This window comes from Elephantulus edwardii, unplaced genomic scaffold (assembly GCF_000299155.1).
Source record: "Elephantulus edwardii isolate Elephantulus edwardi_28Jun2011 unplaced genomic scaffold, EleEdw1.0 scaffold00109, whole genome shotgun sequence".
Lineage (NCBI taxonomy): Eukaryota > Metazoa > Chordata > Mammalia > Macroscelidea > Macroscelididae > Elephantulus > Elephantulus edwardii.
Window position 1 is genome coordinate 3976625 of NW_006399859.1, and position 19727 is coordinate 3996351.

A 19727-nucleotide genomic window follows, 5' to 3' on the forward strand; every position below is an offset into this window, starting at 1 on the left:
GTGGTACTTTTTAGTATGTGTCCCATGAAATGTAGAGTATATAAAGTTAGTATTTTGTTGATTTGAATTTCTAATGTAATTTGATATTTGTAATTTCATATTTTATCTGGCAACATAGCTGGTAATTGAGAGATACTGAGTGCAGCAGTTTATCCTCATTTAATCCCTCCCTCCAGGGTCTCTAGGACAGGAACAAAAACAGTGGCAGTGGCCCCACACTGAGGGCAGCTGGGAGCTATATCATGCACATCAGTAACTTTCCATGTTATCAGGATACACGAGGTCTTTACCATTACTATACCTCAAGTCACCAGATACCTGTCTCTACCACCAGATACCTTAGGGTGTAAGGGTAAAGCCTGTGGTCCCTCTGACTGAGATAGCCTTCCACACTGGGTTTGTGTCTCTGGTGCCACAGCAACCTTCCAGCCTGAGACTATCTATGGACTATTTCTCTCCTCCCAGAGAGGGAGCCTGCCTGGTAGGGGGAAACGTGCAGCAGACGGAACTATTCTTTCCCTTTCTTTGGGTTCCCACTGGGACCCATAAAAAAGCTACCTATCATTCTTTCTTGGAAATACTTTAAGTGTTTGTGTCCTTTTCATCCACCCACCACCTACACTTTTGGGTGGGGGAATAACTTGAGAACCGTATATCTGAGAGAAGATTATTTTTTTTTAATTTTTTAATTATTATTATTTGTGTGTGTGAGTGTGTGTGTGTGTATGTACCGTCAAATCAGATTTGACTGGTACAGGAGGAGATTGTTCCTCCTTCTCCAGCAAAGCATCTGGTGGATTTGAACTGCTCACCTCTGGGATTGCAGTGCACCTTCTTGCCAGTAGGCCACCAGAGCTTGCCCTGAGAGAAGATTATTAAGGATGCTAATTTTTCCTTAGGACTGTGCTGTTTCCTAATTTTGCTAGTGATAATTTTTTTTTAAAAAAAATATCAGCATTTTACTTTTTTCTCAACTTCTCCATTAGTTCACAAGGCAGCAGGATTGATAAGCTGGGGCAGGTGGGAAGCTACTTCCTGACCTGACCTCTCCCTTTTATTCCCTTTCTTCCCACTGCCCTTCTCCCAATTCTGCCCAAGAGCTTCTCCCTTTCAGGCTGGCTCCTAACAGTAGCAACTAATTTTTAAGCACTCTGGGGTCAACTCATTTAATCTTGGCAGGAATCCTATGAAGTAAGTTGTCCGTATTCCTTCTGAAGCACAGAGAAGTTAAGTTTCTACACTAAGGCCATGCAACTGGACAACTGTCAAACACATGTTCTTAGAAGACAGGACAGATGTCCCCAGGGCTCACTTTTATCTCCCAGATAATATTAATCCATCTTCCTGCCAAATATTTACTGATTTCCCACCCTGTGCCAGGCACTGTTTAAGGACCGAGGATACGGTGGTGAGCAAGAGTTAGTCCTCTACCTTATGTTGCTTACATTCTAGTAATAACAACTAGCATTTACTGAGAGCTTATCATGCGCCCCAGCTCTAAGCACTTTACATTCATTATTCACTTCATTCTCAAAACCACTTTTTGAATAGGTACTAGAGAGGTTACTTTCTGTTTTGCAGATGAAACAAAGACACAGAGAGGTTAAGTCACATGGCCATCACCAGTAAGTGGCAGAACTGGGATTGGGTCCAAGGCAGTCAGCCTCCAGAGCCAGATCTTAACTAGTATATTCCCCTGCCCTTTCACTCTGCCCAGATTTTCATAGGCATTCCAGAAATAAGGATCCTGACTTCTGAGTTTGACCCAAAGGAGAACAATCAACAGTGTCCCAGCTACCAAACATTTGGAAGGTCTGTTAGCAGGTTCAACGATCCACACAGGACTAGTCCTGCATCTGAACTGCCCACTGTCGATCTCCTGGACCACCTGCCTATAAAACTGGCTCCGCATTCTCAATGGCAACGGGGAGGAACCATGTCTTCATGAGTGTGGCAAGCCAGTCAAATGCAGGGTGACTCAAACCCACGCAGAGGCACCTCGAAAAACAGGCTTGATGATCTACTACTGAAAGGCCACAGTCTTGAAAAATCCCACAGAGCAACATGGAAGGCTCTACACACATGGGAAAACCATGGGTCAGAAATGACTTGATGGCTACTAACAACAATACAACAGAGTTTTTTGTTTTTTTACAAGTCTTTGAGACATGGTTTCTGTTTTATTTTTGTACAGATTTTAGTCTCTTCCTGTGGCTACAAAGCTCCCTGGGTCAATGCCTGCATGAAAAGCCCCAGGCGGGCTGCAAACCCCAGGCAGCCCCACAGGGTGTGCAGAGGGTAGAGGCCCAGAGGGGCAGCCTACCCACAGGATCATATAGTATTTTTATTCCTAGATTTTTGAGGAAGACAACAGAGTTTTTAGAGAAAGAGCCTACTGTCATCCCAGCTGAATTAAAACCCCTAGTTGCTTAAACATACTTTTTGGGCTAGGCCAGTCTAATCTAAGATACCCCAGAGATCTCTTTTCTTAAGACATCAAAATTGAACAATAAGAAATTATGGTACATTCACATGAAGCATGCAGGAGCAACGATTTTGTAAATCACTGCCTAACTTGAGAGGGATTGGAGAGCATTATGCTAAGTGAATCAACTCAGTCCCATAAAAACAAACACTGTATAAAACCATTATTGTAGAATGTGTATGAGAATCCAAGGGGGGTAAGGTGGGAACAGAGGGGTGAGGATTGGGGGGGAGTGGTTAATTATAGGGTTGTACAATTTGATGGGTGAAGGGAGGGGTGGGTAAAGGAAATGGGAACAATCTGGTATGAAAAACAATGTATACGGACTTTGTAAGTAAACCAGTATAAAATAAATTTATTTAAATTACAAAAATCCTGAACAATGCTGTTTAATATTTACAATGGCACTAAGTGTTTGTTTCAGAGTTTCGTGATTACTAAGTTCCTAATAATAGGTTAGAGACCACACATCAACATCAATACATGGTGATGTCAGAGTCTAGCTAGACTTGGCAGCTTTCCTTGGAACTAGCACACCCCTGCATCATGAAAATACTCTAATGTTAGAGTATTTTTACAATCTGCAAAAGGAACCTATAACCATTGGAGAAAACAAAGATGAGGACTTTTGCCTGTGTGAGTTGTGAGGCTAAAGAAGTTCTAGGAACTTCAGAGACCATCTTGCTAAACTTCCAGACATGGAGAACAGAACTGAGATACCCAGACTAATGAGATGATTTGTCTAAAATCATTGCATGTGAAGCAATCTAAGATTAGGCCTCAGGTCTGCTGCTATTCAGATAAACATAGGATTAAAAATAACTAATAGGTTTTTGGCAATTTGCCAATTTATCTCAACTCAGAAAAGACGATGCCAAATTGAATGCAAACACCAGCCAACATAATTCTCACACAAACAGAATAACTGCTACTGAGTCTGTTATAGAATGAGTTTCCAATGTCTGGCATGAGGAGTGATATGAGATGGTTTCTTAGATCTGAACACTTATGGCTGTAAAAGCGCTGGAATCTTCCTTCCCAGGCTGGCTGATGCAGGCCAACCTCTCATTTTTCCCCTTAATAATGTTATTATTCATATACATTGTTTGGAAGCAGGAGTGGCATCCACTTGCTAAATAACATGCCTTGGAAACTCTATGAACTTTGATAAATACCGATAGTTATAGAAAGGCTTTAGACCTTTTGCTCATAGGGTTACTATGAGTCATGCTCAACTCAATGGCAATCAACAACAACAACATATACATTGTTTTTCATTCATGTACATTGTGGGTTTTATTTCATCCTGGTTAAATTACAAAATTCGGATACATTGTTTTCCACAATGGGTCTTTCCCATTTCCTTTACCCATCCCTCCCTCTACCCATCAAACTGTGCAGCCTTATGATTACCCTCCAGTCCATCCTCTCTCCTCTGCTCCTACCCTCCCCTCTTTAAGAAGGGATTCCCCTCACCAGTCTGTGCAGAAATGATACCCCAGAAATACCACTAGGAATGGGTACTGAAGCATCTTCTATGACTGTTCAACGTCTGATCCCATGAAACTGTGGAGGTCTACAACCTCAGTTTGTCCAGATTCCTCTTCTCTCTCTGTTTAAACCATATCCTCAGGTCTAATCCGAAAGCCTCGAATACACATAGCACCAGCAAATATTGTTGAATAGATGAGTTTAGTTTTCAAAGTACCATTACTGGTAGCTACATCCCAGAGTTTCACTCTAGAAAAATTCAGCTTATCTGATAGCTAAAAAAAGTCATCTCTATTCTTGTTTACTAGATAACAGATTGAATAACTCCTTTGCTAAGATTTCAAGGCCTTTAAAATGAAAGCCAAATGATTAGTGAAACAAATAAAACAATTTCATTCCCTCAATCCCAAGGATTTTCTACACAAAGTCTTTAACATGAAAGCTAGATAGGATGATCAATTAAGAAAAGAAGTATTTTGGAGTTGGATAAGGCAAGGTAGGAAGGAAATTAAAGATTGTTTCTAAAACCATGTCAGCAATCACTGAATGAAGTCAGCTTGTTCCCTATTGGTCCAAGAAGAAACAATCAAGACTTGTGCTCTTGAACTTGCTTCTGGATTGGCCTCTTGCTTACAAGGGGCTATCTATCATTTGTCTTATTATATAATCAGAAACCCAGTATTATGAAGTTGTTGTTGTTGATTGCCATCAAGTGGAGCGTGACTCATAGCAACCCTAAGAACAAAAGCCCTGAAGACTGTCTATAACTATCAACATTTATCAAAGTTCATAGAGTTTCAAGGGCAATTTGTTACTAAAGATTTTTAAGATAAACACACCTACTGGTCAGCAGGAGTGGCATCCACTTCCTAAACAACATGCCTCCAGAAACTCTATGAACTTTGATAAATGTTGATAGTTACAGAGGCGCTTCAGGCCTTTTGTTTATAGGGTCTCTATGAGTCATGCTTGACTTGAAGACAATCAACAACAACTATTGGTTACTTATAGATTATTGTGTGAGCTGACATTTCACATTGACAATATAGAAAAAAATCTATTTTACAGCTATTTTGAGCACTAATAATGCATTGCTAGTAGCAATGAATGTTGAAGAGAGAATATTACTGCCTGTGATGATTAAGTTACTATGTGTCAATTTGCCTGGGTCTAATTCTTGATGGTTTGGCAATTATGTAATGATGTAATCTGGCAGTTATTTGTTGTTGTTAGGTGCCATCGAGTCAAGTATAACTCACAGCAACTCTATGAACAACAGATGTGAACCCTGCTCTATTCTGTGCCATCCTTACACTTCCTGACACATAAGAGCCCATTGCGGCAGTCACTGCATCAATTCACTTGGTTGAGGGTCTTCCTCTTCTTCACTGTCCCTCCAACTTTCCCAGCATCATGTCCCACTCCAAGGAATAGCCCCTCCTAACAACATGTCCGAAGAATGTGAGGTGAAGCCTAATCATTCTTGCCTCCTACGAGCACTCCAGCTGCACCCTCTCCAAGACATATTTGTTTTTTCTTTTGGCCGTCCATGGAATGTTCAGTGCTCTTCTCCAACACCACAGTTCAAAGACATCAATACTATTTCTATCATCCTTATTCTCTGTCCAGATCTCAAGTGACAACAAGTGATTGGAAAGACTAGGGCCTGAATCAGATGCACCTTAGTCCTCAGACTGACATCATTAGTCCTCAATAATTTGGAGAGGTCCCCAACTGCAGATTTGCAGTTACGTCAGTTATGTAATGATGTAGTCATCTTTAATTTTGTGATCTGATGTGATCAGCCTCAATTTTTGTATAATGTCAATTTTTGCATGGTGCTTTGTTCTTTGGACCTAACCATGTCAGTAAGTGAGGATGAGATGTTTTTATAGGTGTTATAAAGATTTCCTCTAAAGAAATCTTGTACTACAACTTAGTTTGTCTTCAAGATCTCAATAATAATAATAATAATAATAATAATAATAAAATCTCACAGATTTTTGAGTTGCTTAAACTCATGGTGACTCTCCATGAGGTTTCAAAAGCTGTCAATCTTAACAGGAGAAAACAGGCCAATTTTCTCCCAAGGAGTATTTGGTGGATTTGAACTACTGACCTTTTGGTTAGCAGTGCAACAAACTATACATTATACCACCAGAGTTCCTCAATGATATAGTTAAAGCCTATTAAGTACTTACCTGGTACTTTCTATGTATTACTTCATTTAGACCAGGTTTTTAAGCACCCATACTATGGTAAGGAACTCTGGTGGTATAGAGTGCAACATGTCAGGTTATGGACCAAAAGGGTGATAGTTTGGATCCACTTGACACTCCATGGAAGAAAGATGGCCAGTTTCTTCTCAGAAAGATTTAAGGGAAAAACTCAATAGAGGGTTGGGATAAGTCAGACTGAGCTTGATGGCAGGGAGCATAGTTTTTTGTGCTTACTGATAGGCTAGACACTGTCTGGACACTAGGAACAAAGTGGAAGCACATCTTTCTCCCATGGAGTGGCTGATGGGTTCAAATCACTGGCGTTTTGGTTAGTGCTTAACTGCTGTATCATCGGGACTCATTCCCCATAAGATCAACTCAACTCACTGCTGTTGAGTCAGAACGGACTCAGAGATGACCCTGTAGTGGGTTTTCAGAGGCAGTAAATTGCACAGAAGACTGCCCAGCTCTTTCCTTTGTAGCAGCTGGATTTGCAGTGCAACTCCTTACCCATTAAGCCACCAACTACTCATTTTTCTATTTTATGGATAATGAAACTGAGGCACACAAAGGATTAAAAATTCTCAAATGTACCAGCAGGTGGCTAAGGCCACTTACAGATTCTAACCAGACATCATCAAAATGTAAAGCAATTTAAACAAAGCAGCCAGTTCCTAGTCACATTATCATCAACAGCTATCTGTCAACTTCAAACCTTGTTTCCTATTTAATTAATCTCCTTATAACAGAACTACTCTCTATAGAATACATGCTTACATCTAATCCTTAAGACATCTGATAAAGGAATCACAGTCAAATGATATTTATTTATACTCACTGTAGAATAAATTGAGGATGTGCTAGAAACCAAGGAAAGTGAGGATCCATGAACTATTAAAGACAAAAAAGAAGAAATAGTGAGTTATTATTACAAGGCACTAGTAAAGTGACTATTAAAGGCTGAGACATTAACACAGTACCGCAATCTCTATTTCACTCTTCCTGGCTGGATGACAGAGCAGTGTCAAACAAGGACAAACTTGCTAAGGGAGTCACTTTTATTTTCTTTCCCCCCTACAACCTTCTAAACAATTTAATTTTTTCTGAGAAAAAAAATCACTAGGAATAAGGAAAGGCAGGTACATAAGGATTAATGGAAATCAGAATTATAGGAAGGGAGTGGAAAATCATGATTTAATTGTGGGAATCGAAATTAATGTTATAGAATAAAATGTGTATGCATGGTGGAAAGCAAAATGAATTTCCTTTCTAACTTAAACCACAATTTTTAGAAAGGGGGAAGATTATGGACTGCTTTGAGAATCCTCTAGGTCATTCTGCTCTGTCCTGTAAGATCCCTGTAAGTCAGAAATGACTAGAGCTGAGGGGGTTTGGTTTTGACCCCTCAACAACAATTCTCTTCCCCCCCCCCCTAAATTTTTCAGCAAATACTCTTTTGGAGATCTTTTTATTTTAAAATCATTTTCTCTCCTAAAAAAAAAAAAGCAAATTAATAATAATATTTGAAAAAAAGGAAAATAGAAGTAAAGAATGGTTACTGGACAAAAAATTTCAAATATAAAGGAAGTGTTAAGAAGCATATTCATCATGATAAACTCCGTATCTCTTAATTCCATTATCAAGAGACAAGTTATTACTGTTTCAGCATATTTTATTCCAGTCTTTTCTAAAAAGACCTTCTTTTAGGGCTGAAATTGTGTGTGTGTGTGTACGTGTATATATATATATATATATATACCTTATAACCTGTTAGTGTCTTCTAGGGAACGCTAGTGGCCTAATGGTTAAAGAGTTACCAACCCAAAAGCAGTTTGAACCCATCTACTCTTCTGTGGGAGAAAGATGGGCAGCTTCCTCCAGTGCAACCTATAGCCTCAGAAAACCCACTGGAGTGTCAGATATGAGTCAGTCTCCCACTCAACAGCAATGAGTTACTAGCATCTGTTACTTTTATATGAAGAGGGAAATGGGCTTATCGCTATGTAAGTAAGTGGTTCTCAGCCACAGTAATGTCACTCTAGATGACCATAGTGGAACCCCAGGAAGCATGCTCTCTTACCTACAAAGTGTCAAGAATGTAGTGTGCTCTTTTCTGTTTACGACTTAACTTTTTGACTCAGAACCATTTTGGTATCCCCTTTAACTACTCGCCTACTCCCAGCCAGTGAGGACATTTAGTATCTGTTCTCATAGAGTTTTAAAGCGTGCCCTTTCCTAGGACAGGGAATGAATTCTGGCTGGCTTCTCTTTGTGGAAACCAGGTTGTTTAATGACATTTTCTTGGTTACTCTTTTGGCCACATGTTTGAAAGAAAGAATTCCCGTTGAGACATCCAAGACCTTTTAATTAGGTACAGCTTTCCTGACTGTGGGTGGAATGCTTCTCCCCCTAAACCACTCAGTAACGTGTGGTCTGCAAGTAGGCGGCTTGGGAGTAATTTTCCATCTGTACTAAATGGTGTTCACTTACCACCTAAGAAGTGAACTCAACTTGGCTTGCACACCGCGGAAGCTACCTGCCAACAAGATGAGCATCTCAGCCTAACACTTAGGTGTCTCTATCACACCTTTTCAACAGACCTTCCTGACTCACTCTTCCGTTATACTTTCCCATCACATTGTATTTTCTGCACAGAAGGGTACAGACGGTCTTCACGTCTTTCCCAAGAATGCCCTGCATTGTTCTTTCTTGACTCATAGTCTCCATCAGCGCTGTACTTTTGCTTCGGATGCTTGTAATTTCTGCCTGTCAAAATATCTAAGATTGGCTCAAAAGATCCCGAGTCGGTCTTCATTTCCCTGATCTTGGCTTGTCATCCAGACCTTGCTCCTTTTACCAGGTGCTAAGACAGCTCTGAGGCTGTTCCTATGCCATCTCTTATATCCATGCTGCCCAAACACCCTCAGTTCTAAATGCTGCTTCCCCCATCTTTCCTCCCTCCATGATTCATCTGATGATGCATGCTTTATTTAAAAAAAAATCTTTTTAAGGTGTTAATAGTCTATGATGGCTTTTGATGCTAACTATTTCCACATATTAATAACAGAGGCCTCTAATGTTCCTACTTCAGTTACAATCAGGTGACACAAGCCAATTGGGGGGTGGGAGATTATTTTGGAGGTCAAGTTGGGGAAGAGATGAGGGTAACAAGAACCTACCCTTCAATCACACTTGTATAAATGCGCTGGCAGAGGCCATTTTCAGAGGGCTGCTGTATGGAAGGTTTTTCTCCACCTCATAAACACAGGCTTATTAACACCGCCTCCAGCAACATCTCAGCACAAGCGTGGTGCCTCAGGCGGAGATGAGTGCATCTGGCAGGCTTTCTCTGTAATTAACTCCACTTACTTGGCAAATTGCAATAGCAAGGCTGTGGTCCAAAGAAACAAGAGTTTGTGATTTCCATATTTGACCCCAAAACGGAACGTAGCCTGGCTGAACCACTGGAGCTGGCCCTTGATCATGTGAGGTGTGCCAAGTACAGCTGGGTTATGTGGCTTGGGTACTTTTTTGGAATATGGGAGTTTCAAGGCAAAACAGCTAAAGTATGCCATGCTGTTTTCCTCCCCAAACGTGATAAGGGTGAGACCAACAGACAGAATGAACTTGCTGGAAAAGGGACTGAACACTTTTAATGTTAACTTGCTAAAGGTTTTCCAGGACTTCTCTTAGTTAATCTTCACTTCAACTTTCTGAAGCAGTACAATGTTTTCCGCAATGGAGTGTACTAAAAGTAACAGGCTGAGCAGAGTCAAGGCCCGTCTCCGAGATCTCATTCCTAAGTGGAGGTGCCAGGATTTCAATCACATCTGTAATGCAAGGGTTAGAAACACAGCAAGCTGCAACAACAGGCTTCTCTGTTAATAAGTCACACTGCTCTTGTGCATTCCATATAAACCGAGGTGTGGTAGTTTCTGCATTTTAGGACACATTAATGCTTGATGATGATTGATGAAGTCATTGCTACTTTTTGTTCTTCCCTTCCAAAAGCACCAATTTTAAATATGCCTTCAGCATCTGCCTAAAATGTATACTTCTAAACTTGACTCTAAGTTTGCAAAATGCATTTGGTAGAAACTAAGCTACCTGAAATAACTTTGAAAGGTTGCATCTGGGTCATGCCTGTACCTAATCTCCATATTTATTATCCCCACTTCCTTCAGAATGGAAAGTGCTAATTAAATCACACAAATCTTCACACAAGTATTTGTGCTAATTCCTCCTAAACGTCTTCTATCCTGGTTTACAGTATACAATCAACCCATTTGACTGTAGTAATTCTAATAGGTGCTAGTCTACTTTCAATTTGTAGTCTTGGAAACCCTATGGGGCAGTTCTAACCTGTTCTATAGGGTTGCTATAAATTGGAATTTTACTTGGTTGTAGTGTTATTGTTAGGTGCCACTGAGTATGACTCATAGTCACCTTACAAACAACCAATCTGAACGCTGTCCCAACGTCACAATTTCTAGCACACTCAAGCCTACTGCTGCAGTGACTCTGTCAATTCACCTGGTGGAGGGTCTTCCTCTCCTTTGTCATCCCCTCACCTTTCTTTCTCCAAGGAATAGCATCTCCTAGCAACATGCCCAGAGTATACACAACGGAGCTTTGCTATCCTTGCCTCCAAGGAACACTCGGGCTGCACCTTTTCCAAGACACTTCTGTCTGTTCTTTGGCAGTCCATGGACTTGATTTGGTAGCAATATTTGGTCCAAACATGAGACATGATTTTTTTTGTCCTCAACAATAAACTGTGAATAAAGCTTTTTTATTTACACAGTGGAATTTAAAACACCTAATTAAACAAGCTTTGTTACTGTTGTTGATTGCCTTCGAGTCAAGCATGACTCATAGTGACCCTATGAAAAGAATAAATCTTTTTTTTTTCTACACAGTGGAATTTAAAACACCTAATTAAACAAGCTTTACTGTGTTTTTATGCGTTCTGGTGGTGCAACAATTAAAGCACTCAGCTGTTAACCGAAAAGTTAGTGGCTCAGACTGACTAGCTGCATCTCAAGGGAAAGAAGGGGCAGTCATCTTCCTCCAAAGACCAGCCTTGGAAACCCTCTGGGCAGTCTATACTCATACGAGGTCATAAGTGAGAATCAACTCTGCAGCAGTAAGTTTACTTTCTTCTTGAGAAGGTAATAATAGCCCTGGAGGGAGCTCTGGAGACCTAGTGGGTAAGGAGTTGCACTGCCAACCCGAAGGCATGTAATTAGAATCCAGTTGCTGCACTGCAGGAGAGAGATGGGTGATGTCTTCCTGTGCGATTTACAGCCTCTGAAAACCCACTGGAAGGTCAGTTATGAGTCAGTTCTGATTCTACGGCAATGCGTGTGTAGTTTAATACTCTTGGAAGAAACAAAATTCATCTAATGTCGTATCTCCCAGACGGTTAAAACATAAAATCACATGTTGAGAATCTCCTCTCTTCAAATCTGATTTCTAACCCTGTGCTTCAGTTCTACCATAGCACGACCCGTGGGTGAACGCTTTTTATCACTGTCACAGTGACATCTGGAGAGTCCACAGCTGGGTTACCTGACGGCTTGATTCCAGATGGAATGAATAAATAAAAGCTATCTGATTTTGAAAGAATGAAAAAAAAAAAAAAAAAAAAGGTATCTGATGATACTTTAATGGTCCTGGACCTTTATGAGGCAGTGTGCTTGTTTGGACAAGTCTCAGGACTGAACATGGTTCAGGCAGGTAGACATGTGACACAGAAGATGAATATGGCACCAGAGGGACTCCACACACAAGTCATCATCTGAGGGCTAGGAAATACTCCATGGCCATGCGTGGCTAGGACGCTCACTAGGACAAAGTTAAGCACAAACTGCCGACTCCCTCACCTACGGTTAATACATCCTCCACTATTACAGCTCTCAGTGTTTATATGTAAGTTTTTAGCTCTTAAATCTAGCAAAAACACTTGTAGTAACTCAGGATCCACTCCTCCTTAACTCTCTGTCTCAGCAGGTTTCCATATATGGATTTGCAGGCTTGCATTTGCTCACTTGATGCAAATGACACGTAACTCAGGGGAAAGGGTACTAAGCTGCCGGGAAGATTAACCAGAGGACAACTAGTATGCAACCAAACTCTTTAAAAGTCTCATTAAACAGAACACTGAGCTAACACAGAATCCTACATTCTGCATTTCTCTTTCTCTTGACTTGGATTCTTTTAAACCACCTCAGGTTTGTTCTGTCCTATCTGGAGAATGTTGGGCTTATTTCCCACCTTGACAGGGACTGGGAGCAGAGATATGCACCCATGTTTTGTTCTGCTGACAGCAAAAAAAGGAGGCACCACTAGAACCCCTCAGCCTAGGCTCACCTATCATCTGGCTAGAGACTTTTAATGGCCAGGAGGCCAAAACTGAAACTGTGTCTACAGGCTGTAACATGGAATAACATTATTATAAAAGCATTAAACATGTGCATGCATTGTCTCATTTAATGTTCATAACTCCATGAGGTAGGCTCTATTATTACTCTCATTTTATTGGTGAAAAAGGTACAGAGGCGAAATAACTTGCCTGAGATCATATACTTAAGAAGTGGTGAGGATGGAATTCAAACCCAGCAGCCGGACTCCATGCTCTTAACTATTAGTCAAGAAGTCCAAAAGGACAAAAACCACCTAACACCACCGCTATAAAACAGGACTGACATGGGAGAGGGGGGAAACTAAGCAAGGAAGGGATAAATAATGAACACTGAATTGGAGCAGATGAAGAAAAGAACTGTTTAAAAGGAATGTATGATTAGGCATTATCTGTATGACAGCAGTCCAGAATAAGAGGTGCATAGCAAAGTGAGCCTGGGGGAGGAAATTATGCAACAATGATTTTTTTCTTTTTGTGAACAGAGAAGAAGGGGTTTGGAGGAAAATGTGCAACAATGAGTGAAAGAAAAATCTAACTTTTTACTAAACTTTTGTTAAAATTATAATTTAAAACCCCCCCAAAACAAGTTCAATGTCCTATCAGTCTTATTTCTGAGAGACTTTCAAAGGGGCAGGGAGTAATACCCCTTCACAACGTTTTGACTGTTTGCTCCATTAACTCACACCTCAAGTCAAGGAATGAGGGGGAACAGAATCGCTTATGAAGAAGGCTGACAAAGTTCCCCACAGAATTTTGCTCCCAAAGCTCTGATTAAAATGAAAAATACATAGTTAATCCAAACCAAAATATTTACAATCAGCTGTAAAAGAAGCTGAGCACAACTGAAGGTAATAAATGAAAAAGTAACCAATCAATCCATCAAACAAACACCAAATACTCAAAGAACGAAATGAAAGAGGTATAATTCCCCACCATTCCCCTAAAGCCACAGGGGTACATTGAGACAAGGAATGAGCTCTGCTGGTCATTTGTTCTGTCAAGAGTAGCTGAGCTTCAAGATGCAATGCATGTCAAGAAGCCATGGCCTAAATCCAGGGCAGAGAAGATTAGACTAAACCTTGGTCAACCCTAAGGTGCACTAATGCTTTCAGTCTCTTCCCTAAAATCCTCCAAGGTTAATGAAAGGTACGTGGGAGTACCGGAAGCACTCACAGGAGGCTCTCAAGTCAGTGAACTGACTGTCAAACACTCCTGTGGTGTCAAGAGCTCATTGTTCAAACTGGCTGTCTTAGCCTTTGACTTTGCCAGGTGGATGGCCGGAAATAAGTGAACTGGGTGTTAGCCTGTCCACAAAGGGACTGGCTAGTACTGTCACTAGATTGAGCAGATTCAGCTGCAGATTTGAGAATCTTATCATTAGCAAAGAAGCAGCAAGAGAACGCTGCTTGCCTTTTGGGGCCAAAGATTCTTGTGCTAGCCAGACCTATGGGAGAGTAGCCACCACCAAAGTGGAGCACCAAAGACATGAAACAGAGCTGCACTTAGGACGTCTACTCCTAGAACCAGAGCTAAGAATCTCTGTCAAAGTTTGTTGGAGGCCTAGGGGGTAGGATGTGTCATAATTGGCAGGACTAAGAAATGAAAGCTGCAAGGCTGAAGGGTGAGATGCCTGTGAATTCACTTAAGAAGCTGTCCTGACTGACTGATTATATTTCCTACCAGTCTGAATTGTAGCCTTTGGACTCCCCTAATGTGGTCCTGTGTGGTCTTGGTGCTGGGATGAGTGAAAAGAAGAGCAGGAGCTTGGGGGACATGTCTGACCTCGTAGGAATTGGTTTTGCATTGTTGAAGCTGTTGATGGAGGCAGTTCCCCATTGTGGAGTTGATAAGTTCAGATATGGCAGTCCCCACACAGTCCTTGCTCTTTTTATACACAATCAGAGAAGACAAGTCTTCTGCTTACCTTCTTCAAACCCATCCCGGAATGAGCCAGAGCGACTCATGGTCCTGCTCTTCTCATCCAGGGACATGGAGCTGTTCCGGAAGCGGCTGTCAGTGTACGGGTCATACTGCCCATCAGCATTGGAGAGGCTATGGGTCCTCAGCATGGTTGGGTTGGATAAGCTCATCTGGGTGACAGTGGTGGGACTTGCTGGAATGGAATCAAAAGTTTGGAAATGTCATGCTTGTTCAGTTCTTACATGAGGACAAACAAATAGGTATCTGCTTATTTTCAGTCACACACATTCCTGCCAACTTCTCTCCCTGTCTGTTTCCTAAAAGGTGGTCACATCAACACTGAGTTACAAGCTCAGAGCTAAAAATAAGGGAGGAGAGACAGGTCATTTCCAAAGCAAAGCTCTTGGCTTCAGCTTTCCAACTTGGCACGCTCAGACAAGCCAGTGTCACCTTCCAGGCATCAGCTAATTACTCCCTGGACTCATCTGGAACAATTCTTTCTAAAGTCAAAGCCCAAAATAGTTCAGCCCAGCTTTTGATCAGATGGGAAGCATTTATGCATAACAAGAATCTCTTGCCTCAAAGAGTTATGGCTGGGAAAGAACAATACAGACTCAAGTCCCATCACCACAAATAGAGAACATTTAATGATAGTGTATAGAGAGCTTTTAACTCAAAGGGTACACATTTACCTGAGCCAAAACTGACCTTAGAACATGCTATACATTTTGGCAATGTACATTTTTCCCCCCAGAAGTATCTATTCAGTTAATAAAAAATTAAGATTTAATAAATGGAGATTTTATTTCCATAGCCATGATATATATACTTATTATTTGTTGACCCAAAATCTTTCTTTCACAAAGCCACACAAAACATCAACAGCCTCAGACAGTGTTCTAAAAAGACTATCACAATTGCTCTGTTAATTCCTTTATCTTTTATGTATATTTTGGATTATTTTCCCCCTTGTATTAGTTTTTACTTATGCATTTTTAAACTCTGTTGTTCATATCTTTTGACTATAAATATGACAAATTATTTATAAAATAATAAGCTTTGTTGTTATGTGCTGTCAAGTCGCCTGGGACCCATAGTGACCCTATGTACAGCAGCTCTGAACCTTGCTCTGTCCTGACCCAGTCTAATTCTGACACACCCATCCCTATGGCCCCAGTTACTGTATCAGTCCATATCATCCAGGATCTAGTTTACAAACTATACCTCTCCTGAATTTATTTTCCCAGGTAGTGTAGTCCATAGAGTTGCACTTTTAAACCCAAAGGTCACACATGCCTGTCTGATGATTTGAATCCACTTGTAACTCCAAGGCAGAACGCTGAAAAATCTTCCTCTACGTAGTTTGCAGCCACAGAAACTGCTGGAGGGTCAGCTATGAGTTGATTCTGACTTGATGGTAGTGAATTTTAGGTTTTTAATTCTAAAATGCATGATGAGATTGGAAGGCAGTTTCCATCTCTAACATTCCAAGGCCTAGCCCCTACCCTATAATATGCAGCTGTTTGCTTAGGCTTTCCTCATAGTTTCAGCTAGCAATCATCTTTCCTGAATACAATATTAGCTATCTGTTTATATCCCATTTAGACACAGTTTCAGTGAAAGCTCTGGATTGCTCTTTCTCACTATTTTATGCATCTAGGTAGATATGCTTCTTCTTTTTACAAAGACTCTACTGATATATCAGCAGGGACTACATTACAAATTCTTTTCTCTTCCCCACTGTGCCAATCAATGCAACATGACAGTAGAAAGTATTTCTAAGAATACTAGCTTAATTACAATCTGACTGTTCTCCCCTAGCTAAAAAGATAACCAAACATAAACTGTATGCTGTAAAATCTACTTCTCCTGAGGCCTTGGAAATACAGTGCATTCTTTTCAGTGCAATTACCCCCTAGGTATCAAAAAGGAAAAGAAAATTTCAATGCTATTATCCCATTTGTATAAACCAGAAAAAGAAAATCAGAGTATCAACACCTTGGCTATTTTCTCTATTTCTTTGCTATCAATCTCCTATACTCAAATGGCACAGCTTAGAGCAGATCAGTGACTGAGAGTGATGTGACCACCTGTCTATGACCCCATCTCTTGACAGACACAAGATGGAGCTATGGTGGCTCAGTGGTGAGGAGTCAGGCTGCCAACCCAAAACCATGATGTTCAGATCACCAGCTGCTCTGTGGGAAAAAGAGAGGTGATATCCGATCATGAAACCTACTGCCTCTGAAACCTGCCAGAGGGTTAACTATGAATCAGCTTAGACTAGATGATCCGTAACAGCTTCCAAGACCAAGATAATCACTGCTGATGAACCCAGCTAATGATAAGGGGTTACTCACCAAGTTGGGAAAAGTTGAATCTGGTCCCGGAGGGAGAAGTCACACTGGAGCCAGAGGAAAAGGGGGAATTGGAAGCGGTATCCTGCAAACCTCCTGCAGAGTGGGACCGTAACCATTCTTTAGAGTCTTCTTGTGTGCGAAGTTGGGAGGTGGGAGTATACCTAGATAGACAGAAATCAAGCTGGGATTAACTATACATGACATTTATGAAAATGAACTCTGCAGAAGTGAAGGTAAATATATATAAAATATATGCATCTAAAGATGATTTAAAAGAGCCACATCCCTACACACCCTGAAACTTATTAAGTTTCTTAAAAAATTTTTTTTAACTCCCTACTTAGCCGCCTTTGGGGAAAATTGCAATTCCTTTCAGTTTAAGAGAAATATATAAAAGAAACAAGACGTAAATGCTCCAAAGAGCCGTCACTGGGCGTATCTGTAACATGTTGATTCATGACAGTGTCATGTCAAAGCCCCCACCTTGACAGCACGGAGGCAACAATACATGCTGCTGTCAGAGCTCTGAGGAGCCTTTCCTCAGCTAATGCATGGTTTCTGTGTTCTGGAGCACAATAAAGTAGCCCTGAGTCAGCGTGAAGCAGACACCACCTTTGGAAAGGGAAGAGGTCCAAGACTGCTGGTGCTTATAGCACTGGCTACAACCAAGCACAGATTAGCAGGCTTTGTATATGCAGGGCCTGTAGAAGTTACATGGTTCTCCTCATTTATTCTTAAGTATATTTGGTAATGATTGAGCACATGGCAAAAATGTGCTAGGTGTCTTTACAGACACCGTGTCACTGAAGCCCCAGAACTCTACAACAATGCAGAGGCTGTTATTCCTGGTTTCAGAAAGAATATGTTCTTTATTCCGATATTTAGGGAAGGCAAGTGCCTTGACTTTAAAGCACACAGCTGAGACTCCATGTTTCTTGATTTTCGAATCTATGTTCATTTCTTCTTCCCTAAAGTTTACATCTAGAACTTGTGAAGTAGTTAAAGTACCGTTGGGTTTACAAGCAGAGGCGCCAAGGGCCAACCACTGACTCTGCAGTTAGAAAGCGACTTTTGGTATTCATGATGAGTTGCTGCTTTGTTGGTATCGAGTATGGATGTTTGTGTGGAGGGACTAAGCTAAAAATGGAGAGCAACAGTGAATGGAAACAGGAAAATGTTTCTTCCTCAATGTTTTTACTACAGAGTTTGATGGACACACAGTGTCCTAAGTCATGTCAATTACCTGTTCAAGTAATTTTATTCTGAATTTATGGAAAATCAGCTTAAAAACCCAGTTACATTATTTTGAAATGATAGAATCTACTACATAAATATATGTAGCCTTTCAAAATATCAGTACCTACTGTAGTTAGTTTTGGGACAACAATAGGGCATCAAAGTCAAATTCACATTAAGAGTGGCCTTAATTTAAGCATCTGGCATATAAGTTGGTAAGCTCACTCATTTCACTGTCACCAAATTAGAGCTGACTCACAGCTGACCATCCACTGGTTTCTCGGAGGCTGTGAGTCACGTGGGAGGAGATTACCCACCTTTCTCTCAGGGAGTCACTGGTGGATTTGAACCATGACACACACACCACCTTTGGGCTAGCAGTGGAACACTCTATGGACTAGGCTACCAAAAGCTGCTTCTATTTGTTGACAAGTACTCCCAAGAGACATGATATAAACTACTAGGAAACAAAAGGTTTTGCCAGTTCCCCCTTCCAAGTACTCTTTCTGTTAGAAAATATGTTGGGGATTTTTTTTCCCTCAATACTTTCCATCAAAGGTTCTTAGAACTGGCTCGACTTGTCACTCTTAGTAAAAGAAAGCATTGATACCTACCTCACGTCACTGTTCAAAATGCTCTCAACCTTAAGAGCTACACGTTATTAACTACAGACACACATGACAGCAATGAAACATTTCATTCCAAGTTCCATTTATGCAAAAGCACTTAATGCTTAGTGCAAGGTGAAGCTGATGCTACGAGGAACGAGGTGTTTAGAGAGCAAGAGAAATGACAGCTGCAACCAGAAGACAGTAAGATCATGAAGGTGGCATTAGCAAACTGAAATTCCTCGGGGTGGCAAAGTGATTCAGGTGATGTGAGCAATGGTGACTTACAGCATCTTGCTTTACCAGGACCAGAACCACAAATGAGCCCTAGCCACTACTTTTTAGAAATGAAAAGAGCCTTTTCTTTATTTCCCTCCCCCATTAAAAAAAAAAAATATCAGACACAAGTCTTATCGGGCATTGAAGGCTGAGCCAGTCTTTGATTAGACTATTGAGACAAGTTATCTGTCTTTAGTAATTTGATATGGCGGGGGAGAGAGGGATTCAAATTTGGGTGAAATCTCTCCTTCCTCTGCTCTTGTCCTTTGTACCAAATCAACATGCTGTAAGTCATGTTCTTTCTCTCGGAAGAGGCCCGTGAGCAGGATGGTCAGGGTGCACTGCTCAGTGATTAGCCCAGTAGCCCCGGAAGCAGCAGTGCGTGTGGACCGGCCCATGGATGACTGTCGTGGGATGGTTTACACATCAGGCCTGGAGAAACACAGACCCTGCTCAAGCAAATGGGCCAATAAATGGAGAGGGGAGAACGGGAGGGGAGTGATGGCAAGATTCATCCAAAGGGTCCTGCTGTGGTGGCCAAAGTGGAGAACCCCAGCCCAGACCAGATCCCCATCAGCCACGAGAGTCACACAGCCAAGCTCCAAAGCCACAACAGATGGCATGGACGCGAGGAGGAAACACAGATACCTGAGTCCTTTCTTAGGCAAAGTGTTCCTATCAAGGTGCGGGTCACTGTAGGAAAGT

General features: G+C 41.2%; 1 protein-coding gene across 3 annotated transcripts in view; it reads right to left on the reverse strand.

Annotated features, from left to right (window-relative positions):
• Positions 1-19727, reverse strand: part of NAV2 (neuron navigator 2) — a 948472-nt gene that overhangs the window by 55960 nt on the left and 872785 nt on the right. For all 3 annotated transcript variants that reach the window (XM_006892015.1, XM_006892014.1, XM_006892013.1), the window contains exons 17-20: positions 19671-19715; positions 16900-17060; positions 14544-14732; positions 7034-7086 (exon numbers count right to left, since the gene is read on the reverse strand). In XM_006892015.1, coding sequence (XP_006892077.1) covers positions 7034-7086; positions 14544-14732; positions 16900-17060; positions 19671-19715 — 448 coding nt within the window. The remainder of the gene's footprint in view (positions 1-7033; positions 7087-14543; positions 14733-16899; positions 17061-19670; positions 19716-19727) is intronic.